Here is a 26269-nt window from a genome sequence, read left to right as displayed (position 1 = left end):
TGAATATAACGTGGACAAAAGCTATTGTAGCCTTCTTTCTATCTGTTAAAGATCAACAGGTCAGTGATTTACGCCTATATGCTCGCCAAAAAAGCTGGTAGGCCTATTGTGTTTCCTGAATCCTTACATTCAGGCATTCAAATTAAACTTCATTAAAAAACATGTATTTTTTTCTCCATTTCCTACCAATGATGCTTGCATGAGGGAAACATCCCAAAACAATAGCACCCATATAATTGTTGCTGTTTTGAGAAGTATTTATTTTCTTATGCAAGCACCATGCAAAAGCAATGAAACAAATTATATCTTACATTAGTAAAGCAGTCCTCTGATGTGCATGTCACAAAACATTTAAGTGAAAGTGCATGTATAACAATATAGGCATAATAATGATTGTGATAATGATAATGACAATTTGATTTGGAGGGAGTGGGGTTGGGTACGTGTAGATGAGCCTTATGTGGCAGATGGGAGTTGAGTAGGACGTAGGTACTGACCCAGGTAAGATCGACTACGCCACCCTGGGAATTGCACCCAGGGAAGTGTTTAGTGAATTGGTCTAATATGCACACAGGTTCATTAACTGACAGAGACGTGGTTTCATCCAAGTAAAAAAATAATTTTATTAACAATGTCTAAAATTACAGCTGATGTAGCTCAAGCACACCACACACACAAAGGGGGCGACAGACAACAGGAACTGAGGCTTACCAGGGATAAGAAACGGCTAACTAGTGAGGGGGCGTCCAGGAGAAGGTCACACCACTGCAAAAGTGTCCACGCGCACACACACGCCAGGTCAAGTCTGAAACACCCGTGATGTAAGTAGCACACCAGAAGGGGAACACCACCAGGAAGATAGCAGACCCTCCACCGCAGGCCTGAGCTCCTAGGAAAGACACAGGACAGGGTAGGACAATTAGTGGGGCCACACAGTCAACCAACCAATTAACTAAAGAAAAACAATAGCTGAGAGTAGGACACCGGCTCTCAGCAGCTGGAAAAATGGCCTCCTGCCAGTGCAACACAAACAAACAGACCAAATATACAAAATAAAGAAGTGAATAACAAAACAAAATGCTAAGACACTGGTTATCAACAGCGCAGGTGAAATGGCCTCCTGCCAATGATGAATGAAATTGGAATAACCGCAAACCAGAAAGGAGTTACAAAGTAACAGAGGTTGAGACACTGGTTATCTGCAGCACAGGGGAAACGGCCTCCTGCCAGTGGAACACAAAACAAATATACAAAATAAAGAAGTGAACAACAAAACAAATGCTAAGACACTGGTTATCAACAGCACAAGTGAATGGGCCTCCTGCCAATGGCAAATCAAAACAACAAAAGAAATAGGACGTTAGAAACAAATTACAAAATCAAACATAAATCAGAGTTGGGGAGGTGAGATGGCTAGGCACCTTAACTAAACACACAGAATGGAGTGGGTGACATAAGACAACATGAAGTCGAGACAACACAATGATGGTCACACAATAACACGCACATAGGAAGAGTGACGGACAGCTAGCCCGCTAGGTGTAAGCTGCGGCGTTACGACCGCTTGTCTATGCGCCGCTACAATGAAACAAAACTACAAGGGCAGATTGCAGCACTTTGTGTAGAAGGCCGTAACACTGGAGGCAGAAAGGGTCCGACGTCGTGAAGACAAAGCAGCAGCGGTTACACAGCAGCACGGCAGCAGTTCCCCATCCCGCTGTTAACTACCCGCAGTTTCTGCAATACGAAATAAAACTGAATGTCAATGTATATTTTAAAAGGAAAGACTGGCTAACACTCGAAAGGGGCTACGTACCAGCAAGTTTGCACTGCAGAGGGCAAAAGCACTAGGGTGAAAGTAGCAGCAACTACCTAAAATGCAAACAAACATTTACTATATGCGACACAATGTACTTGTGTCGCGAAGAAAAGTGTAAACATACCAGCTGCGAAACGACGCCAGCTACAGAGATGGGGAAGGATCCACAAGGACGCTGTATACACAAAAAGGCACTAGTATAACTAAACAGCTACCAAGTCAAACAAAAGCAGAGCCTCAAGAGGAAACGCCAAAACGCTGTTACCTGTGTGAATAGCGGAAATTGGGTGAGCAACAACCAGCCAGTCGGACGTAACAGAAAAAAGACAGTCACTGAGTATATATGGACAAGTCGCACCAAAGTGATTGGCTGACCAATTACCTGCTAGTTGACGTGGCCATTACAGACAGGAACCACATTCCCTTCTGCTACACTTATGACCCCAAAGTCTGCCATGACTGGGCCTCAGGTCAAAGAAGTTTGAGAAAGGCTGGTCTACATAACCTGCATCAGATTGAGGTTTGCAGTGATGCGCCTGAAGGCACGGGTTGAGGACCCAGTCAGTTACGTCACAATATGCACATTTGTTTAAATTCATACCTACGTAATCACCATGACCAAAATTGTAATGTTTTTACTTTGAATCTTGAAAAAAAAAATATATTGACTTACCTACCGACCAATTTTTTTTTATTTTTTTGGCTGTTACTGCAAACAAGAATATTTTTAAGGATGGCCTCATGACTGTGAAAATGGCTGACATTGAACCACAGTGCTTTAAATGGGAGCCCCCAGTATCAGTCATCAAGGCATCAAAATCTGCCACAAACACTTACAACACACAACATCACTCATAAACACACACACACACACACATACGGACAGAACCACCACTGTTCAAGAGACCATTTTGGGGCTAAATGTGCTTTTTCTCATTTGGTTGTTTTCTGTTTGTTTAGAGCAGAATGAGCCACTGCTGTTCAAAGGGCCCATTTGGGTGAAATTATTATAATTTATGTTATTATTATTTATTATTATTTACTATAGGGTTCTAGAATAAATAAAACAGTGTGTTTGAAATAATGTAATTTGTGATCTCTCATGAAGCTGGGTCGATGGGACATGGGGAGGGTGAGTCTGTTGATCGGGGGGGAGGGGGCGTGGCACCTCGAGTAGTTCAAGCAGACGTAGGACTTTCATGTACTTCGATCAGGGGGGAGGGGGCGTGGCACTGTGCCAATGTCACAATGCCACGCCCCCTCCCCCTGAGAAACAAAGTCTCACTCCTTGCAAACTTAAAAACTTGAGAGCCCTGGTTTTTAGCTAATGTGCATGTTAGCTTTCTATGGTGATCTAGCCAGTTAGTTTGTTAACATTGGTCATTCCTTAACTGTGTTACAAGCAGGGTGGGAATTTTACGGCGGCCACGTCGTTGCCCCTTGCGTTGGCCGTGATGTCCCTTTGAAAATCGGAGGTTCACAGGCCACTGTGGCCTTGGTGCCCATTTCTTTCTATATTCTGCTTTGCATCCGACTAGCGATTTTTATTTAGCCTATGGCCTGATTAAGCTTAGCATTCACAACGCAAATTAATTTAGCCTATGTCTTTTATGCAGTGGAGAATGTGACAGCGCACGGCAAGAAAGAAAGATTTGAAAATATTTAACATTGTTTCATGTGTAATTGAGATTGCAGAGTTGTGGGAAACCGAGTCAGTGCGTCACCAATCCCTGTAATAGTAGTGGGCCAGACCTATTACGTATCTAGATATGGCACTGTAGAATGGTTGGGGGGGGGCATAGAAAAGTTTGAGAACCTGTGGCCTCAAACAATATTGGTGGTTGCATAGATCTGAAGTGAAATGGGTTGTGATGGTCTGTCATTTTTAAAAAGTGGGTCCCCAGAAAAAAAGTTTGGGAAACACATTGGACATTAGCGTTGTCGACCTATTCGCAAGCAAATTATTAAATGAATTAAAATATTAACCTTTTTGTGTCATCCAACATTGCGATTCATAGTCTTTGTGAATATTATGCAAATATTGATAACAAAACCCAAGCTTGATCTGTGTGGCTATGCAGTAAAAATTGTAGCCTCTGAGCAGTAGATCAGCCAGTCCCTGATGATGATGAGCCCGAAATTAGCGAGGAGGCAATGAGGGACAAGTAGAGAGGACAAAAGAGCAAATAATATGAATTAAAATTATTTAATGTAAGAAAGATCAGTATATGACAGCAGTAATCTACATGATCCAACCTATATGCCTTGTTTGCTCAGAAGTGAGTGTGGTAAAGGAGTAGCCTACATCACCAAACACCAATATGATAGCCTACTCACGCTGAAAAACATGTAAGCATTAGTTCAATATGCCTGTGGAAGAGTGGAATACATTTCAAATGCTTTATTTATTTCTGTTTTTGTTAACTTATCAACCTATCCTTGTGGAATAGTGGAATATTTTTTGTTAACTTCTCAGTTTAAGTAAATTATTATATAACCTTTACACATTTGTTGAACCATGGTACTGTACTAATAAAAACTACAGGATAGTAAGAACTGAACTGTTGCTTAATTTATCCAATTTCCACCACCATGGAAAAAGTGGGCTGGTCTTGGGTCTGAAAAGTGGCCACACTCTGACCCTGAATGTTGCTTTACGAATTTTAACACTTTATACAACCGGTCACCTTCATTTCAATTTCCGATACCTGTATTAGCCTAATTGAATTAGTTTAAAAAGAGAAAACATTTTGACTAAATGTAATGACTAAAAGTTGACTAAACTGTAAGGACTTTTCATCGACTAAAACTAGACTAAAACTACGAAGGAAAACAATGACTAAAATGTGACTTAATCTAATAAGCATTTTCGTCTAAAGACTAAGACTAAGACTAAAATAGCCGCCAAAATGAACACTGACCAGTCTATGGGTGTGACCTCACTCCCAGAACGTAGGAATAGTGTCCTAGTTGCATTGAGGACCGAGGAGAGAGGCTGCACGCAAATACCGGTAGATGTTTGGGATCCACCCATTGCAAATAGATGTTTGGGATCCACCCATTGCAAATAGATGTTTGGGATTCGCCTTATTCACCTGGCGGCCGTCCAGCAGATGGTGGTGGTAATGCACTCAGTTTGCAAACTGCCAAAAAAAAGCTCACCAAAAAATAAGAAGGGTTCACTGGCCTGTTCTTCTTCTTCAGTGAGTTGTTTTTAGCAGTTTGCAAACGGAGTGCATTACCACCACCATCTGCTGGACTGAGGTGTAATGGCAAGTGTACCCCTCAGCCTCGTAATGGCCGCCGGGTGAATAAGGCGAATTGTCCAATAGATGTATGCTGGGCTCCACCCATTGCAAATAGATGTTTAGGCTTCACCCATTATCAGATTGTTCATGCAGTGTGTTTGTCTTCATTGCCCTCTGACCTTTGCCAGCTGTGGCACTTCCTAGTTTGTACGTTTTGCTGATTGCTTGCCTGTTTTTGATTCTGACTCTGCAAGTCTGTTCTTGAAATTTTGAACCTTGTGACTGTTTTTTTGGTGGCAATGCCGGATCAGTGAACTGTCTTGGACTGCCTTGTTTTATTACCTGTGACTTTCTGTGGCCCATTTGGTCACTCTGGTTCTGCAAATAAATCTGTGAGCAGCATCTGCCCTTGGGTCCAGTCTCTAACTTGTATTCCTGACAAACAAACAAACAAAAACAGACACACAACCAAAACCCACTCAGCAAAAAGGTTCACAATTGGTGCACGCTCAGCTTCTGGTCTCCTACATCATCTGAATATCAAACTGAGAGTTTGAAAGTGAGAGTGGCTAGGGATGTGTATTGCGTAGAGCAACTTGTTACTTCGTGAGACCTGAGGCTTTCTGACTCTGGCGGCTCGCCGGACCAAAGTTGCAAGGCTGTTTTTTCTGCTCACAGACAGACACTAGGGGGAAACCCACAGTCATATAACCATCCCAATGACCAAAGCTGTTAAGTTAGGGTAAATTAAGCTAAAAAAACTGCATAGTGCCCCTTTAATACTGCATACTGTCTAAAGTACATGAAAAGGCTTCATCTTCAAAGCCTCACTCTTAACACTGCATACTGTCTGAAGTATGAAAAGGCTTCATCTTCAAAGCATCACTCTTAACACGGCATACTGTCTAAAGTACATGAAAGGCTTCATCTTCAAAGCCTCACTTTTTTTAATACTGCATACTGAAGTATATGAAAAGGCTTGTTCTTTAGCGCTGTACTCTAACCTCTGATGAGTCATCTCCCCCTCTTTCCTCAGCATGATAAACAAGAGGATATGCTCTGTTTGTTTATCTGCACTGTCATCTGACCACAGCCCTCCTCTCTTCTCTTCCTGTTCAGCAGAACTACCTAGGAGTCCGGGGCTGTCACGCAAACTAACCCGTTTTGGTGGGCACAATTAGGCTGGGGAGAAAAAAATAATAATGCCATTATCTTAAATTTGTAATTTTCAAAGACTTTAGGTCTTGAATTTCCCCTTGGGGATCAATATAGTATCTATCTATCTATCTATCTATCTATCTAGGTATCACTTTAAAACTTAACTCAAGTCTGAGTGGGCACATGGCCACTGTATGAGTCTGCATACCATCGAACTTCTTCAAGGACGAGAAGCCCAGAATGGTCCTTATTAGATTTTTATTACATAACAATACATTACTTTTCTCTTTTGAATTGTAAGGGGGCGAGCGGTACCCCGTGTGCGGGTGAGGCCAGACTGGACAGTTGAGGGTGAAAGAGGCAAGGGGGCAACCGTGTCCAAAAATAGTTCTTGGTTTTTATTTCAAAAATAGTGCAATTCCAAAATTATTCAATAGTGCCAAATGCCAACAAACTAACCAAAATAAGAAAAAATGTAATAACTGTCCAAAAAAAAAGTCAAAAAGAATAATAGACGCTATTAATGCTAGCTACTAGCCCCGGTGCATACGGCTGAGCATCGTCTTGCAAAGCAAACAAAAATACAAGAATACAAAAACGGCATTGGCAAAGAATAGCAGGCACTTACAGCAGTACAGCATCGCAGCACATAGCTCCTCTCCTGTCGCTCTCCCTACCCAGACTGAGGTACCACCATATAACCCTACCTGTTACCCTAAGCTTGGACCAATCAGAAACGACCGGCCCATACCATTTAACAAAACAGTAATCATCCCCCCAAATAAAGTATTTACAATGGCCATAACAATAAAGAAATCAAAGTAAACATAATAACAATGTTCCCTCACCCACATAATATCATCACATAATCCCAAAAGGAAAAATAAACATTCATAATAAACCAAAATAGATCTGACCCCCCTACCCGAGTAGAATGCTTGTGACCGTGCTTCCGACGGCAGGTAGAAAAATACAGGTAGAAAAATTGCTATGGAGAGGCTGGGGCTGAGAAATGGGTGAGTGCTTTGAGGTTTGTGTTTGAAACTAGGTGAGGGAAATACTGGCGAAACATGTGTGTAAATAAAACATGGTAGTGGGTACCTACACTACATGTGTGTAAATAAAACATGGTAGTGGGTACCTACACTACATGTTGGCGATGGTGTTTTGTTGCAAAGTATGACGGGGGGGAAATGATTAGTGAATGTGTTTAGCTATCGCGGGTTCTGTGTTTAGCTATCGCGGGCTCTGTGTTTGGAAACGCCAAAAGCGCACCGCTTCCCTAATGGCGTTAGCGCAACAAACATTTCCCGACTCCTCCCCCCAAAGTTCAAACACTTCCCCGTTGTCTTTCCCCAATCCCACAGTCATTCAATCACCGTCCATAATCACAACAATGTCCATAAACATTCCGGTGAGATTTGTGTATGTGTGTGTGTGTGTGTGTGCTTGTGAACCGAGTCTCTCTCTCTCCTCCCCGCGCAGGCAGAAAATCAAATCTGCCGCGGAAAGTATCAAACACACGCTACTCGATAAAGAGTTCCCAGCGTAGCACGTGAGGAGGGGGAAGTCACCTCCTCACATGAATGGAGAAACATAACGGGGGAAAAAAACATAATACATAATAAATTAAAATGTAAATATGTTGTATTAATATATTGGCATATTTTCAATAGCCAGCCGGTGCATAGAAACATTATTTTCTGCTCTAAACATCTAATTAGGTGAAGCTTTGATAGTCCATTGGCAATATTAAAAGATGATGAATACAATGATATACAAAGAAAAGATGCAAGTTTTGTATTCCATGATATATTCTTTACTAAATATAAAGTAAAGAAACTTTATACTAAAGAAAAGACTACTCAGCATCATATATAAGTATATATTATATAAGTATATCAGTATTAGTCAATATACAATGTATGAAAGCTCAATCTGCTTCTGCCCCTCTTCATTCGTTGGTCGAGTCTTCATTGGTCCCTGAGGCACTGGTTGAGAACCTCCTGAGTATTCCGAGGTTGGACAGCTTCTCTCGGAAGCTTCTGCACAGGAAGAAATGGATGAGTGGGTCCAGGCAGATCTGAGTGGCCGCGAGCCAGAGGGTAAAGTCCTTGGCCACCTTCAGTGATTCCCTCTTGCAACTGTGCTTTTGTGCAATGTGGTACGGGACGAAACAGACCAGGAAGACCCCCAGCACAATAAACACCTTCGTCTTGCAACTGTGCTTTTGTGCAATGTGGTACGGGACGAAACAGACCAGGAAGACCCCCAGCACAATAAACACCTTCGCTTTGGTCTTGCGGGAGGGAGCGGAGAGGAGAGGAGGGGAGAAGAGAGGAGAAGAGAGGAGGGGAGAAGAGAGGAGAAGAGAGGAGGGGAGAAGAAAGGAGAAGAGAGGAGAGGAGAGGAGGGGAGAAGAGAGGAGGGGAGAAGAGAGGAGAGGAGGGGAGAGGAGGGGAGGGAGAAGAGAGGAGGGGAGAAGAGAGGAGAAGAGAGGAGGGGAGAAGAGAGGAGAAGAGAGGAGGGGAGAGGAGAGGAGAGGAGGGGAGAAGAGGGGAGGGAGAGGAGAGGAGAGGAGGGGAGAAGAGAGGAGAAGAGAGGAGGGGAGGGAGAGGAGAGGAGAGGAGGGGAGAAGAGAGGAGAAGAGAGGAGGGGAGGGAGAGGAGAGGGGAGAAGAGAAGAGAGGAGAAGAGAGGAGGGGAGGGGAGAAGAGAGGAGAGGAGAGGAGGAGAGGGGAGAAGAGAGGAGGGGAGAGGAGGGGAGGGAGCGGAGAAGAGAGGAGAAGAGAGGAGGGGAGGGGAGGGAGAGGAGAGGAGAGGAGGGGAGAAGAGAGGAGAAGAGAGGAGGGGAGAAGAGAGGAGAAGAGAGGAGGGGAGAAGAGAGGAGAAGAGAGGAGGGGAGGGAGAGGAGAGGGGAGAAGAGAAGAGAGGAGAAGAGAGGAGGGGAGAAGAGAGGAGGAGAGGGGAGAAGAGAAGAGAGGAGAAGAGAGAGCGCAATAAACACCTTCGCTTCGGTCTTGCGTTTCACTTCCTCGTTCGTGCTCCCAGAGCTGCGGTACGACCGGACCACCGTCCGGGCTATGCATGTGTAGCAGAACCCGATCAAAACCAGCACGACCCAAAACTGACAGTTCAACACCAAAACCAGCGCCTTGTGGAAGTCCCTCCCTACCTCTGTTTTCATGTCCATGTTTGACGGTGCCCTGCTGGTCAGTATTATTGTGGGCTGGGTGGCTGCGGTCAGCATGGTCACCCAGGTGGCAGCGGAGACGGCCCTGCCAAAGAGAAGGCTCTGGCCCAGCCAGCTGCCACAGACCTCGGGCCGGACGACCTTAATGAAGCGGTCCAGGCGGATGAATCCCATCAGCACGATGCTGATGCACATGGAGTGGTAGAAGAGGACGCTGGCGAAGCGGCAGGTGAACGCCCGCAGCCCCAGAGACGCACCGGGCAGCTTGCTCGCCACCCTCGCCGGCAGCACCAGCGTCATGAGCAGGTCGGCCGTCACCAGGTTCTTCAGGTACACCATGAAGGTGGACTTGGTTCTGAGCTGCAGCAGGATCCACATCACTGTGACGTTCAGCACCAGAGCCGGGACGAAGATCAGGAAGAAGAGGACTGGCAACATCTTGTCAACCACATCCTTATTGATGCCGCAGTCCTCTTTTGCTGATGAGAAGTCTATGTATTCAGATGCATTCATTGTATCTACAGTAGACCAAACAACAGGCACATGAAGCCAAAGTGTATCAATGTCCGTCTGAAAGCCAAGAGAACCTGATATACAGGACACCGTTGCATTTCTATGGAAACGTTTGCATATTTGCTATTTGCATTTAAAATATTACATCGGCTGCAGGTCAGGTTCTATGTAAAACATGGAACACAGCATGCTTGCATAACAACAGGCCTGCTCTTGCACAACATGTCTGCTCTCGTCATGATCACATTAAAATGGTCTTTTGGTCAGACCTCATCATGTAAATGTAAAAATGTAAATCGGGTTTATAGGCCAAGTATACTTCTCTGTCTTTGCATTTATCCCATCCGTGTTGTGATACACACAGAGCACACAGTGAGGTGAAGCACTTGTTGAAAGGCACTTCAGCCTTGGATGTGGGCATGTAAGATGCTCAACCACCAGTGCTCAACCACTTCCCCTGCCTCACTTCTATTTCTCAGCTTCTACTCATACACCTAATCCTGCACGGGAAAGGAAGGGCGCTCTGGATCTGTCAGTCACAACTCATTTTTGAAAAAACAAAACAAAAAAAAATGCCTTGGCTTGCGCTGTGTGAAGGAACTCTTTCTGTGGTTAGGTTTGCAGACACGAGACTGGCACAAACCACTGTTGCTGAAAGTAGAACTGAACCAATGAAGTGAAGAGGACACATTCAAGACATCTAGGTTGAGAATTTTGTTGCAGTGTAAACTTTCCAGCCATGTCACATTTCACCTCTGCCAAAAGACGCTGGCTTCTTCACCCACAGCAGAAATGTAAACCAAGAGAATGACCTTACAGAGATCGTAATCTGCCTGTGATGTGATGTACTGTAAATGTAAAACAGGTTTATAGGCCAAGTATACTTGCGTATACAAGGAATTTGGCTCTGCATTTATCACATCCGTGAATTAGTGAACACACAGAGCACACAGTGAACACACAGTGAGGTGAAGCACACACTAACCCGGAGCAGTGAGCTGCCTGCTACAGCGGCACTTGGGGAGCAGTGAGGGGTTAGGTGCCTTGCTCATGCCTTGACTTGTTCATGCCTTGACCATTAATAACACTATAGAGATCATCAGGGACTATTATAGTGCCCATTAAAATCCACATAACCAGAGACCAACACAGACTATTATAGTGCCCATTAAAATCCACATAACCAGAGACCAACACAGACTATTATATTAGTCCAAATTATGCAGATATCTGTGACGGGGTCATTTGTTTGTTTGTTTGCTTTGTGTTTGTTTCTGAAGTTTGAGAGCACTCACTTATTCTCTGAAGCACTTCCCACTAAACCACCGTATCTGTCACTTCCTTGCTGTCATGCAATTCTCACATGCACAGCTTACGACAACATTTTGCAGAAGTCTTGCCAGTCTGAAAGTCTGCTTAGGACATGCAAACATCACACGGTAAGGCTATTAATCAGTTTTTCTGCTTAACTGAAATGTTGTATAAAAGGACAATGTTGCACTTTAATAATAAGTTATAATGGGGTACACCCAGACTACTTTGTGGTTTTGAGCTTTTTAGTCATAAATGGTTTGTGTGCATGTCATGTATGTGAGAGAATATTTTCATCACATCTATGAGTATAATGTGCTTTGATAAACCCACAGTTGTATATCATCTACTGAGAATGAACAAGTCTGAAATTACCAGATGTCTTTCATGTTCACTAAATAAGATAAAAATAAATAATTATCTTGTACGGGTAGTTACTTACTTGTGGATTTTCTGATGTATTTTACTCAAGAGTACCTTTCGACACATGCTCCAGATTTTTAATATCTGGATTTTTTTAAAGGAACGCTTTAGAATAACATGTGCTTAACAAGCACATGTTATTATTTTAACAAGCATTAACAAACTGCTTGTTAACACTTACAACTGTTAACAAATATGCTTGTAAGTAACTTAAAAGGCTGCTTATTAACACTTACAAGCTGCATGTTAACAGTTATTAAAGGATAACAACAGTTAACTAACTGTTAGTAATGAATTGTTTACTGCTTATTATGCACTGTTAATACCTAATAAGCACATGTTATTCTAAAGCAGGGGTCTCAAACTCAAATGAGCTGGGGGCCACTTTTGCCAACGTCATCTGATTGGAGTAAAGGTGTTTGAGTCGTGACTCACTCGGATCTTTCACCCGTGTCTTTAAATTAACCCATGAGTCGCGAGTCTCTAGTATCATTAACTCGGATCAGTTGAGTCCTACTACAATTCAATCTAAAACGATAAACAGCGCCACACACAAACCTCTTGCAACATTAGCTAGCCTCCTAGCCCTAGCCATCGTAGCTGCCAAAAATGTAACAATTTCGTAGGCAACCACAACTCCACAAATCAACTCAAGCGACTGAGTGAGCAGGCAGTCCGAGATAACTGGTTAACTTCCCGCAGAGCCGGAAACATTGCAGACTCGCAGACCATGGGACTCAGATTAGAGCGGCTGAGTAGCAATCCGGGTTAGTCGGATCAGCCGGCCGGTTAGGCTACGTTGAGTACGAGTCAGTTGAATCAGCCGGCTACGTTGTCATGAGTGGATCTGCGAGAGCGAGTAGCTCCTCCTCGAGGTGAAAAGCAATTCCACAACAAAAGCCATTCTTTCACTTCTGAAATAACATTCAATGTTCTGCATGTAGCCTAGACATAATTAGATTTGGTGTATAGATGTAGCATATTAAAATGCAATTAGGTCGTGCAGACAATCCGAACTGCACGCTCATGGAGCTGCTTGAGTATCTACCCGGGTCAGTCGAATCAGCTGGGCGGGCCGGTTACGTTGTTATGAGTGCGAGTCAGCCGAATCAGCCGGCTACGTTGTCATGAGTGGATCTTTAGAGGAGCGAGTAACTCCTCGTCAAGGTTAAAAGAAAATCCACAACAAAAGCCACGCTTTCACTTCTGAAATAACATATATTCTGCACGCATAGCCTACTTTAAAATGCAATTAGGTCGCGAAGACAGTCCGAAACATTGCAAGCTCTGTATGGAGTTGCTTGAGTAGGCTAGCCTACCTGGGTCATTTGGATCAGCCGGGCAGACCGGTTACGTTATGTTGTTATGAGTGCGAGTCAGTCGAATCAGCCGGCTACATGAGTGGATCTGTAGACGAGCGAGTAGCCTAGTTTCTACTCGTGTCAAGGTGATAATAATAATAGGCCTAATGAGAATAGTAGTAGTAGTAGTAGCCTAATAATAATAATAATAATAATAATAACAATAATAATAATTTATTCACTGCAGGGCATTTCTACATTCCTGTATCTATGTCTACATTGAAAGTCAATTGCTTAGGCTAGGTTAAGACAATAAATAAACAGTCTGGCTCAAACTGCTTTCTTTCCCGTGAGTGGGTGGAGGTTTTGATGCTATTATATTAGGCTATTTTATATTATATTATATTATATTATATTATATTATATTATATTATATTAGGCTACCTAACAGTATAGCCATGATTAATAGTAATATTAGTTGCCTAGTATTAGCAGCCTATAATACTTATTAGAATAGATTCCTAGTAGCCTACTATTAGTAGTAGTGGTAATAAACATTGTAGCAGAGTAGCATTAGACCTAGGCAAACTTTTATATTGTTAACAAAACAACAACAAATAATTCATTATTATAATATAGGCTACCCTCTCTGTCAATAAGATCAAAGTTTCTGAACATGAGCACCAAAAAGATGAACAATGTGTGGATGCACTTTGACCAGGAGAGCAAAACTCTAAAGGCTAAATGCAAGTGCTGCAAAAACCTGGTTTCAAATCATGGAGGATCCACATCCAACATGAGAAGGCACTTAACGAAATGAAGCACCCCACTGCACTGCTTGAACGTAGGACTGAATGTCTTTGCGATTTAGCAATACTGACTCAAGTGACTCAAGTGACTCGTTCAACCCGGATCAGTTTAGTGAGTGACTCAGAATAACCCGGATCCTTAAAAGGAATCGAGTTTGACAGGCCTAGATTGGAGGGCCGGCTATTTCTGAAAATGCAATGTTTTTTTTTTTCAAATACCACACAAAACTGCAAACAGAAAGTGCAAGTGTTTTTATCTCTTTTTAGACACCTGTGCTAGCAACCTTAGCTTATAAATAAAATAACGATAAAATAAATATTAATACAAATTATAAAATGAACAAAAGGCATAAAAACAGGTATGTGTGTATTTCACACCAAATAAAAATATTTTCCTCTCATAACTTATTTAAACCTGCATGGCAAACTTTAGGCGCCAGGGTTAAGAAAACAACACCATTGGATTTTGACATCAAAATTTCAAAAGGTTTGAAAGTGGTCAGAGATAAAGTCCTACTGTAAATATAAAAATCTATATAAACAAAAGTTTCTGAAAGGGGTAAATGTACCCATCTAATTCGCCACTGGATAGCAAGCACCTCAAATTATGCACAGTAAATAGGCTACTGGATGTTGAACATATTTGAGCAGGTTTACTTTCTTTTTTGTCATATTACCCATGTAACAAATGAACAGGAAAACAGTAGGCCTAAGATGTAAACCAACAATAGTAAACTATTACTAGCCTATAACCACAAACCGTTATTATAGGCCTACAATAATGTACCCTGGTCAAATCAGTTCCTATCGTGGGTGACTTTGTAGTTCTTCAGAGCCCTATTTTTACTACACCTGCTGTCTGTACCATGTCCATTACAGACACTATCATCACGATTACCACTGCCACCTCCAGCTTTATTGAGCAGAGGGTCAAAATAAGCATGGTATGGTGGACACCGTCATATACACGCAAAGACACACCTCCATTCACAGACGCACCGTGACTATCACTGTCAATAATCCATCATAATCTCCAAAAGACAGATATTCACCTTCAGAATCAGAATAGGTGAATAACATAGCCTACCAAAGAAAAGTTTGGTAGCAATTAAAAACAGGGCTCCGAAACGGTTCAAGGAACGAAAACGAAAACCGAAAACGAACGGAATTTTACGGAATTTTACGAGGAGCGGAAACGGAAACGAAAACAAAATGGTCTTCAACTGTTCCGGAACAGAAACGTTATTCTGAAATCCACAAAACCGGTTAATAACGTTTTTTTTCGTTCTCTATATAACAGCCTAATAATTTGATTTCTGCAGTTTGAAAAAAAAAAAAACGGGACCTTTGGTCCAAATGTGTATATTTTGTCTTGCTGTTGTAATGTAACCTATCCGTCTGCCACTTCGGATCTTAGGCCAGCTCGTAGCGTAGGCTACTGAAACTCATTTGGAAATTGTTTGTAGCCTATGCGTAATAGCCTATTTTGCCTGTCCACGCCTTGTCGTTTTAAAGTCGGGATTTGAAATGTTTGCGCAATTATAGCCTATTCTATGTAGAAGAGTTAAACGGGAAATTTGAGATAGGCCTTGTCAGCAACAGACAGGTTCGTTTATAAACAGGGTTGGAATTATAGCGCAAGCCTTTGAAGATCTCCATATGGATGAAACTTAGGCTACAACCAGGTAAGGAGTTTAGCACGTATCCAGAAATATTTTTGATAAGAAATTATTTATAGGCATAGGTTAGGCCTACAGTAAGTCTGTAGGCTATGGGATGGATAGCCCATCTGAATGTTTTTGGATGCCGCCTGTGATTTATTATTTTTGGGCATAACTACGGTATAGGCTAAATCAAGGGGAAATAATGAGTACGTCTATTCTAAGGTAAAGTCCACAAAAATAGACTTGATAGGCCCGCCAAACACTGCCGGAACTTTAAGAACGAACGATATTTTGCGTTCCGAACCGGTTCAGGACCGATATGTTGGTGGCGGAACGCATGCAAGAACGAAAACGTTAAACATAGGCCTACCTGAACCGTTCGGAACGGAAATTATTACGGAAAAATTATTTTGTTTTCAAGCCCTGATTAAAAATACCCTCAAGGGCCAAATTACATATTATTTTGACATTAGGTCGCGGGCCGAATTGGGCCGGGCGCGGGCCGGAATTGGTCCGGGGCCGGAGTTTGAGACCCCTGTTCTAAAGTGTTACCGGTGTTATTTTGACTATTGTATTACTTTTATCTCTATAAGTGTGGTCATTATATATTATGTGTCAAATATAATCATTCTACTGCCCAAATATGAGATATAGATTACATCTCTTGTAGTCACACACACCCTTCCTTATTTCTTTCAAAAGTTCCGGATTTCTTTCAAAAGTTTTCTTTCCGGATTTCTTTCAAAAGTTGCAGGGCTATGGGTTAGTTAATGTGCATACATGGATCATGCACAGTGACCTGTGTTGCTCACCAAGGCAGAAACAGAAAAGATTAATCTCAGCATTAGAAATGTATTGTTTTATATGAAGCAAACAAGATTTAGCTATTTGCAATAATAAAAAATGACAGCAGTATAGAGGCTAGTGCTGTAGTGGGTTGAGCCTGACAAGAGAATCTGTAAATGAATGTACAGTACAGTGGGCAGTGGTTCGACTTGGCCAGCTTCACTCGCGGTCCGCGCGTGGGATCACGCGGTATCACGCGGCTTTAATTTGTATTTTTCCAGTGAGACGCTGCAACAACCCAAACAACCGGTAGATGGCTCAAGTGAGCAGGGTGTCTCGTAAAAAGAAATGGAGCCTGGAAAACCCTACACAGACTTCACTACAGACTTTAGCAGACTGGTTTAGAAATAATTTAATAGCCAGAAATATGCCTGCCCTGCCCTAATAAAGAAATATTTGGTTAACGGCGAGTGAATCCCGTTTGCAGCCGTAGAGACGCAGGACAAATTAAACATTCTGGTTTTCTCCGAGTGCAACGATGATAGACAGACATCATTTGGACAAAATATAGAGTATTAACCTCTGTTGCTCAGCCAAATGCCTTCCTGTTACGTCCTGTTATCACGGAGTTACAAGCGATAAACGATTTTTGATGGTCACAAGTTTACTTCATTGGCGGTTTATTTATTTATTTTTTATTATTAAAGAGTGTTTTTCATTTAAAGGTTTGACTTCGTGCTTATTCAGTAGAGCATTTAGTGCTCTCCCCAATCCCAGACGTTCACATTGCATGTTTGTTTGTAATGGATGCAACCGCGAGATAGGCTATGCGTTTGACGGCAATGAGTTGTTAACAGACATGAACCAAGACATATAGCCCAGCAGCAATCTAGGGACTGTATGTTATTTATTGAAGGGGCCACCGGAGAAATTTTGAGTGCTTCAGTTGCAAGTTGCATGACCCTCTCTTGCCTGCTAGAAATTGTTCAATGACCCTCCGACAGAATTGTTAAAAAAGACATGACCCTCCCCTGCCAATTGTTGAAGCAGAATTACACATAGGCTACTTGGAACATAATACATTTAACAAAGGACAGATGTATGTTGCTAGTGACAAAATATTAACTTTCAGTGTTTTACGATGTCTTTGTCATGAGGAAGTGTTTTTCCCCATGCATTTATTCTAGGCTACTGTCAGTGATTGACGCGAGAGAAGCGGGGTCTGTGTTGTGTTGCGTTGCGTTAATTTATTTTCATTGGGCATACCGTGCCGTGCCGTCCACAGCTCTTCAGTTCTGACAAAGCCCAAATTACTCCTTTTGAAACAATGAGTGCAGGAAGCGCGTTTGTATGGTTATATTGCTTGACGGGGGGGATCCCAAGCAGCTTTCAGCCATAAGGCTACTTTGAGAACATTTCAATTCACCCGACACTAATATTCAAAATGTTGAAAACTATTTCAGCATAGCCTATAAAGCAGTTTAATTAAATGGAATGTTAGTTGTAAACAAACAAGCTACTTGGTGAGGCTTGGCCTCACAGATGCGTTTGTGCCTTAGATGGCAGGACAAATCTTCACGATAGGCCTATTAACTAACCACCCGATTCACGTTGGCTGGGGGGAAGGGGGGCCATCAGACATTTGTGCCCAGTTAATCCGGCCCTGCCCCCAACAAATCACACCTTCCCACCTCTGACAGCTTAAAAGAAGTCAAGAGGACTCCTTACTCACAGACCTATTCACAAACCTGCGGCATTTTGCCGTGTTTTGAAATCCTATGCAGCTACAGGAGCTTCCAATCGTGAGGAAGAAATTTTGCATTGTAGGCATAACTAACATGCAATAATAACGCCGCCAACAACAACCAAAACTAGGCTAATCATTGTCAACATGTAAATTAAATGTAACATTATTGTGAATCAAATTAAAATGTTCTCTTTTGCAAACGTAGGCATAGTAACAGAATAATTTAATAATGTTACAAAGATACTACATCAATCCGTATGTTTCATTAGGCTACTAGGCTGTTTTGCCTTGATTCATTTAGGTTAGGCCTTTTTATTCAGGGCCGTATTCACAAAGAATTTTAAGGCTAAAAGTAGCTCCTAACTGGCGAATTTAGGAGCAACCCCTAAAAATAATGTGCGTTTCACTCCTAACTTTAGGACTCCTAATTTTTTCACAAAAAGTAATTCACGAAGCATTTTAGACCTAAAAGTAGCACCTAAGTCTGGGACAGCTTAAGTCGAGAGGACTCCTAACTTACTAAGACCTATTCATAAACAGCTTTTTTGTGGCATTTTACGTTGCGATGTTTTGAAATGCGTAGCCTATGCGCAACAGGAGCTTTCAATCGCGAGGGAACAATTTTGCATTCATAAAAGGGATGCTATAACGCCACCAACAACAACCAAAACTACTCATTGTTAACATGTAAATGAAATGTAACATTTCATTGTGAATCAAATTAAAATGTTCTCCTCTTTGCAAACGTAGCCTAGGCATATGGTGACAGATTCATTTAATAATGTTGCAAAGGTAGGCTACTGCATCAATCCATAGGCCTATGTTTCATTAGGCTACTAGGCTATTTGTTTAGCCTTACTCTTTATTCATTTAGGCTAGGCCTTTTTATTCAGTTATTAATCATCTTCCGTCCTTCGCACTACTTGTGTAGCGCACGCATTCTCCAACCTGTCACCTGTCACTCATCATCGGAAGAGAGGTGTTTGGAATTCCCGCGTTACAATCGTCAGCCAATCAAGGTGGTCACTTCAGTCAAGCTCGTGCATGGGTAATGACGTCATCCATAGCCACGAAGACTCACTCCTAGTTTAGGAGTTGTCTGAAAGGCTTTGTGAATAACTTTTAAGAGAAAACTCCAATCTAAAATCTTTAAGTGCGATTTAGGAGTAGCCTACTCCTAGTAGTAAGATAAAAGCCTTTGTGAATAGCCTACGGCCCCAGTTATTCATCATCTTCCGTCCTTGTGTAGCGCACGCATTCTGAGACCTGTCACTCATCATCGTAAGGGAGGTGTTTGGAATCATGCCCGCGTTACAATCATCAGCCAATCAGCCAATCAAGGTGGTCACGCTTGCCCATTTACCCAAATTAATGGTCGAATATTACTGATGATCATTGTTATTTAAGAACATGCAGTGTGCGTAGGGTACCAAAAACATCTTGCTCGTAAAAAAGCATCATAACGCACATTCTGGCGGGTCTGTTATTTACTGTAGGCTGCGCAAACCACAGGCCTTTATTTTGGGCATTCATTCATTCATTCAACCTTTATTTATTCTCGGAGGGTCATTGAGGGAAGCCCTCATTTTCAATGAAGCCGAGATTACAGAAGCGAAGCAAAGCGCTCCACAAACAAGACAACATTCAAGGCCTTCTGTTGAAGAATTTTATATAAAGCCTGCGCTGACAGTAATCCTCCTGCCCCTGATAGGCCTACCACAGCTGTGGATAGTGTGGAATGTTCAAGTAATAACACAATCCAATGTGTGTCTCAATTGTCCCCCGCTGACCACCTCACACATTTCTCTAGATTTTGCAACGAACTTACATGACACAATGCCATAAAACAGACATGTCAAAGTCAAGGCCCGCGGGCGAATTATCTACGGCCCCCGGGATGATATTTGATTAGTATTAGAACCGGCCCGCAGGCCACAGCCGCCGGCTGCTGTTTTGCGCATCGATACTCCATTCGCCGCAATGCAACGGTAGCCCACGAACTCACTGCGGCGCCGCAAGTGGGCCTCGGCTTCATTATTCATCAGTATTCAGTCAGGGCAGATGTCAACTTTCAGCTACCCCCCTCCCCAGTGTTGTGCCTGAACGGGTTCATTTTGAGCGAACTTGAACGTGAACTGAACGTACTGTATTAGGCTACTACTGCCTGATGAACGTCACTGTGAACTCGTTCATTCTGGTGTCTGAGCAGCACGCTCTTTCAGTTTAACTTCGTTGACTAGGGTGCCAGATTTCTACAGAGCCTTCCACGCGAAAACCCGGCTAAAACACACCGTAAAAAGGCCTTAATATGGCAGCATGCAGGTCACTATTTGTCAAACTATGGGCCGCGGTCCGCAATGTGGACAATGGTCTGCAGAGTGAAATTATTCCCGGGCCATCGTCTGATAATTTGCTGCGCAATTGGTCAAGGAGCCGCGGACAGAAAAAGAAAACAAACATTTCTGCAATTAGTAGGAAATACTTGTTAATTTGGTGTCATCAAACATAGAGGCATAGAATTAAGTCGTGGTATGAGCGTTTATTCAATGCATGCGTGTGCACGTTGGTAGCAAACGACATTTAATAGAACGACGTGGATTATTCAACTTCCATAAAAAACAGAGCACAGACTATATAAAACACCGTTTGGCATTAAGTATTAAATTCAGCCAAAAGCTATTAATTAGTCTTAGTTAAAGATAGTTAAAGATCTCCAGATCAGTGATTTACGCATGATCTGACCCGCCATTTACCATTCACACTAGCTGGTATTGTGTCTCCTGAATCCTTACATTCAGGCATTCAAATTAAATGTAATTAAATAACATATAAATATTCTATCAGTGTATGATGCTGCATGCATGAGGGAAACATCCCAAAACAACGGCACCCATATAACTGCAGTTGTTTTGAGAAGTATTTCTCATCCAAGCATCATGCAACAATGCAAAAACAATGAAACTATTGTAGGCCTAATTATATTTTACATTAGTAAAGCAGTACTCTGATGTGCATGTTTTCACAAACTTTTGTGAACAATCTTAGCACTTTAAACATTGACTGTTTTGAAGTGCATGTATAGCAATATAGTATAAAAATAATAATAATTGTGATATCATTATGATAATTTAATGGGGGGTGGGAGGAGGGGTTGGGTTCATGTAGGTGGGCCCTATGACCCCAAAGTATGCCTTGACTGGGCCTCAGGTCAAAGAGGTTTGAGAAAGGCTCATGTAGACGACAAAGCAGCAAGGAGGCATCGTATGATCATTTAAACAAGTTTTATGACAAGGTCGGTGAGGATGGGAAAAATCGTACATTTGTGCAAACTTTGCCCACACTTCAGTCACAGTCATTATTCATTTAATCATTAAATAAAATACAGTACACGTCTTGGTTCAATAGGTTACGTGCAGTCATTTTAATATGTTTTAATAAACATTGAACCAGTCCGGCCCTCGGCTTGTAGCAAATTTGTTTTTTTGGCCCTCTAATGTATTTGACTTTGACATCCCTGCCATAAAATATGCCAGTTTTAGGACACAGAATAATGTTTGTAATGATACCAGGTAGGCCTACATTGAACAGTAACAAGTGTAATGAGCTATTCATTGTCGAAGGTGCATGGTGAAGTGAAATTCTTACTTTGGAAAACAAACATTTGCCGATATCATCGCCGATCATCAGAATATTGCAACAGATTCTGTGTTCTGGACTGCAGGTAACTTGTTAAAGGAGAATTCCGGTGTGATATTGACTTAAAGTGTATTGAAACATGATACCGAGTGTGAACGTATGTCTCATAGCCCATCTCGGCTTGTCCCCTGCACTCCAAAATCTGGCGCTAGTTAGCCGATGCTACCAACAGCTTTTTCAATAGTGGTGCTTCGGCATCGGGCTAGCCATGCAAATAAATCACTGTTTTACACCCATTTACGAGGCTCAATGTATCTCCACACTTCATTGGTAGACTTCCGAGGGCCCTGACATTTAAAACGAGACATTGAGAACTTTGAAAAAGCACTGGTAGTTTACTTACAAGACGATTTATACAGACAGTATCTTCACGAAGTTTAGCGTTTGCAGCCATCTTGAATTTAGTCACGATAAGTCGAGCAACGAGTAAGAATGAACAGGTATGATAAGGGATCAGATTCCAAAAATAATTCAGTGGAAATGCATGGATTCCAGTTGCTGCTACTGGAAGAAGTTCGTGACTAAATTCAAGATGGCTGCAAACGTTAAACTTCGTGAAGATACTGTCTGTATAAATCGTCTTGTAAGTAAACTACCAGTGCTTTTTCAAAGTTCTCAATGTCTCGTTTTAAATGTCAGGGCCCTCGGAAGTCTACCAATGAAGTGTGGAGATACATTGAGCCTCGTAAATGGGTGTAATCGGTCGAGATGGGCTATGAGACATACGTTCACACTCTGTATCATGTTTCAATACATTTTAGGTCAATATCACACCGGAATTCTCCTTTAAGCCAGTGGTTCTCAAACTTTTATCACAACAATTACGTTTAAAGGTAGCCTAGTCTCCTGCTTTTTCAGAAGGGGCGGCAGTCAGGCTACTGACAGAGCGATGTACAGTGCCAGAACGACGCACAGTGGCTGAAAGTGGTACTAAAGCTTCACGCAGCTTCACGCCTCGTAATGCGCGACTGAAGTGGCCATTTGAAAGCGATGCCCACTGTATGCTATTTATTACCCTAATGTAATACTACTAAAGCTGATTTATTAACTGCAAAGTCTCTGAATATGTCAAATTTAAGATACATATTGTCTTTAATCACAGTGCATTGGAGTCATGGCTTCACCTTCTCCACTACTGGACTGTGGGATCGACCTTGAAACCGTCAAGATTGTGGCTAAATGCCTCTATTTCATTCTGTTCATTCCCGCTCTTCTGCTGAACGTCATGGCAGCTTGGATCTCCTGGAAGCTGAAGACCAAATCTTCATTCATCGTCTACCTGAAGAACCTTGTGGCGGCTGACCTTCTGATGACCTTCATCATCCCGCTGAGGGTTGCTGATAGGCTGCCTGGGTCGTCTCTGGCACTCCGAGCCTTTAACTGCCAGTTTGGCAGTGTGCTGTTCTATCTCTGCCTGTATGTCAGCATTGTTCTGATGGGGGTCATCAGCCTCGACCGTTTCTTCAAGATCGTGCAGCCCGGTGGGAAACTGCTCGGCCAAAGTGCCGTCTTTGGCAGAGTAGTCTCTGCAGTCGTGTGGGTAGTGCTACTCAGCATAACCACCATTCCAACCATGGCACTCACCAGTGAGAAGCCTAACACAACCAACAGTGCAGAGCTGTGCATGGCCATGAAGAGTGACGTGGGGAAGCAATATCACCATGCAGTTATAATAATCTGCAATGGGATCTTCTTTGTCGTGTTAGTTGTCACTGGATTCTCATACACATGCATCGCAAAGAGGGTCATCGAGTCATACCGCAACTCAGGGAGCACAAACAAGGACGGGAAACGAAAGATCAAAGCTCGAGTGTTTATCGTCCTGGCGGTGTTCCTGGTCTGCTTCGGCCCCTACCACATCACACGCATCCTTTATGTCCCAGAGCAGGTGGAGAACAAGATTAACTGCAACTGGGCTTCACTGAAGGCCGCTAAAACCATGACCCTTTGGCTCTCCACAACCAATGTTTGTCTGGACCCCCTCATCTACTTTTTGCTCTGCAAAGCCTTCCGGAATAAATTGTGTGAATTCAAGATTCTTGGGCAATGGTTTTCCACTACGGCCCCTGCCAACAGTGAGGAGACTTCTCTTTGAACAAGTGGAATTCCCAGCACACTGTGAAGACAGCATTTTCACATCAGACTGTGGCAGCAGTGGCAGAGGGACTCACTTCACGTGATTGAAAGTGCACATTTCCTAATCGTCCATGAGTGCAAAAGCTAATACTGTATTAGTGCATAATATAATCCAGTTCATCTTTTGTAAGAGTTTGTTCAATGATTTGCCATCCAGTTGATCAGCCTTTGCTTTGAATGATAACTTTACTTTCAAGTTGAACTAAAGGTTTTATGGATCATTGCAGTGTATGCTATTCGTACCCTGGTGCACTAAGAAGTGAATTCTATTCGTACCCCGGTGCACACAGCAATGTGTCCTATTAGTACCCCGTCTGGTACAAATATTAATGTATGCTATTCGTACCCCGGTGCACACAGCAATGTGTTCTATTAGTACCCCGTCTGGTACAAATATCAGTGTATGCTATTCACACCCCTGTGCATTTATTCTGGCATATTGATCACACAATGTAATAATATATATATATTTTTTTAAAAACAAGCAACATGTTTTTTTTTTTGTTACGTAACAGGGTGTGAATAGCTCAGCTGTGTAATAGACACTCTGAATAAGGTATGCTGTTTGCATCAATGTACAGTTAGAAGTGGATGCTATTCTTACCCTGGTGTTTATAGTACTGCATGCTATTTACACCCTGGTGCATGAACTAGCTAATTGTTGCAATCAAAACGTTTCCGTTTGAGAACCAGGGCTCCAGAGTGCGACCAATTTGGTCGCATATGCGACCTAATTTTTCAAAAGTGCGACTAAAAAAAATTGGAGGTCGCACCGGTGCGATCAGCTATTCGAGAGAGGAAAACGTGTCCGCTTTGAAACTCTACCTTTGGTTCAATAACAGACACATATTTGGCCAATATCGTGGTTTAAACAAATCACAGATAGTGAAGGGCGGGACCTCCCCTCTGATTAGCCGTGGCCCAGTGCCTGTGTGTAAATTTGAAAATGCGTGTGCTGCAGAGAGAGAGAGAGAGAGAGGTCAGAGACCCGTCAGATAAACAGAGTGGATGTAGTTGCATTACAGTGTGGTCACAGAGGTCGAGATAAATGTCCCCTCTCCCCACTGCCTTTCGGCGGCTGGCAGCAGCAAACCGATCAGATGAGCCCAAGATGATGATCAAGTTTATCGTTGCCTACGATAGGCCTAGTGAAACTTCCCTTCACCAAGTTCAGTCCGAAATAATTGTTAGTTTGAACGTAAACCCGACGTACAGGAATGCCACTTGCGCCAAATTTATAGGAGTCATTGCAGATGAAAAGACGTCTTAAAATTGCGAACAATGCATACAAGGCCTTCCTGAACGACAGAGGTACAGATATCGCCGAAAAGGAGTGCGTCATTGACCTCAGTTACATGTAGGGAGTGGTTTTCAACAGCAATATTCGTTTTGTGCGCGAGTTGTGTAAACTCATTCTGATGGCATCAATCAATTTAATCCGGTATTTGGCGCAAACCGAATATCGTTGCTACATTTAAAGCCCGAATATTCCCTGCATGTATAACTGTGGTCATTGTGTACGGTGAATTGAATGGACACATTTAGATCGAGCATGGCAAGTCATTGCAATAGCCTATAATAATAGGCCTACCATTTCGTTACTGCATTAACCATAGTGATGTCCTTATTGAAAATTGAAAAATACTAAAATTAAAAAGTAAATTGCATTGTGGGGCTGTCAAATGATTATTGCAATCATCATTGCAAAATCACATAAAAATCCCCCAGGCTACTTGGAACATCTCTTTAAATTGTGCTCAAATACATTTCTATGGAAGATGCTAGCATGGCGAGCTGGTTTAGCCAAGGCCTAAAGATCATGAAGGATAGTATGTAAAACATTGAGCCATGAGATTTGAAGCCCTTAAAAGACGTGCACTGTTAATTTACTCACTGTTATTTTTATTTAATTCATCTTGAGATGTTTTAAGTTTACATTTCAGCTCAGTGAAGCACTTAAAGCACCAACACTTCATTAAGTTACTTTTCTTGTAGAATTGTAAATCATAAGTCATAGGACAACCTATATAGGACAATAATTAAGGGAAAAAAGTGAACCTGCTGCGGTGTTAAATGCGATGTGGTTGAAAATTTGGGTGCACCTAACTTTTGTGCTGGTGCACCTAAGAAAAAAAGTTAGGCGCACCAGTGCAACAAGTTAGTCTGGAGCCCTGAGAACCAATTTCTTGTTCAAAATGTGCGCCTTCTCTCCAGAGACGTTGGTACACATGCACACTCACTCTGCCAAAACGCATCACACAGGAATCGAAGCCCGGTCTCCCGCATGCCAGCCCTTGTCTGTGACCACTGTACTACCTGATTCCACAAGGAAATAGTGTTTGCCGGTAAACTTATAGTTTATAGGTCTGAACGTCATAATCACAGAATTTCTGTTAACTAACAAACTGACGGTTGTATGTGTTCACTGAAACAAGATTATGAAAATAAGACACAACTTTTCAATCT

The 26269-nt window shown here is 42.4% G+C and overlaps 2 protein-coding genes and 1 long non-coding RNA gene across 4 annotated transcripts; 1 reads left to right on the top strand and 2 right to left on the bottom strand.

The window, feature by feature from the left end:
• Positions 1 to 603: 603 nt before the first annotated feature.
• On the bottom strand, positions 604 to 2318 carry LOC121684342. 2 transcript variants are annotated; one of them, XR_006023112.1, is made up of 4 exons: positions 2085 to 2132; positions 1944 to 1994; positions 1817 to 1872; positions 604 to 1737 (listed from the first exon to the last, which is right to left on the bottom strand). It is a non-coding gene; the product is annotated as an uncharacterized LOC121684342 (long non-coding RNA). The 2 variants fall into 2 exon arrangements; XR_006023113.1 differs by lacking the exons at positions 1944 to 1994; positions 2085 to 2132 and adding an exon at positions 2202 to 2318.
• Positions 2319 to 8162: 5844 nt separating this feature from the next.
• Positions 8163 to 9970, bottom strand: LOC121684318 (P2Y purinoceptor 14-like). The gene is made up of 2 exons (XM_042064312.1): positions 9232 to 9970; positions 8163 to 8512 (listed from the first exon to the last, which is right to left on the bottom strand). The coding sequence occupies exons 1-2, from the start codon at positions 9928 to 9930 to the stop codon at positions 8180 to 8182; spliced, it is 1032 nt and encodes a 343-aa protein (XP_041920246.1). The 5' UTR covers positions 9931 to 9970; the 3' UTR covers positions 8163 to 8179.
• Positions 9971 to 11267: 1297 nt separating this feature from the next.
• LOC121684319 (P2Y purinoceptor 13-like) lies at positions 11268 to 24028 on the top strand. Its single transcript, XM_042064313.1, has 2 exons — positions 11268 to 11369; positions 22770 to 24028. Exon 2 carries the CDS (start codon positions 22782 to 22784, stop codon positions 23760 to 23762), a length of 981 nt encoding a protein of 326 aa, XP_041920247.1. The 5' UTR covers positions 11268 to 11369; positions 22770 to 22781; the 3' UTR covers positions 23763 to 24028.
• Positions 24029 to 26269: the final 2241 nt, after the last annotated feature.

This window comes from Alosa sapidissima, chromosome 15, assembly GCF_018492685.1.
Source record: "Alosa sapidissima isolate fAloSap1 chromosome 15, fAloSap1.pri, whole genome shotgun sequence".
Lineage (NCBI taxonomy): Eukaryota > Metazoa > Chordata > Actinopteri > Clupeiformes > Clupeidae > Alosa > Alosa sapidissima.
The sequence above is the reverse complement of the archived record's forward strand: the minus strand, read 5'-3'. Positions and strand labels throughout refer to the sequence as shown.

What these genes read in the sequence shown, in the direction of transcription:
- LOC121684318 (XM_042064312.1), bottom strand. Translation starts at nt 9,930, where the DNA reads ATGAATGCATCTGAATACATAGACTTCTCATCAGCAAAAGAGGACTGC. An exon ending in AACGCAAGACCGAAGCGAAG is followed by an intron (nt 8,513 to 9,231) that starts GTGTTTATTGCG and finishes ACCAAAGCGAAG; the next exon opens with GTGTTTATTGTGCTGGGGGT.
- LOC121684319 (XM_042064313.1), top strand. Translation starts at nt 22,782, where the DNA reads ATGGCTTCACCTTCTCCACTACTGGACTGTGGGATCGACCTTGAAACC.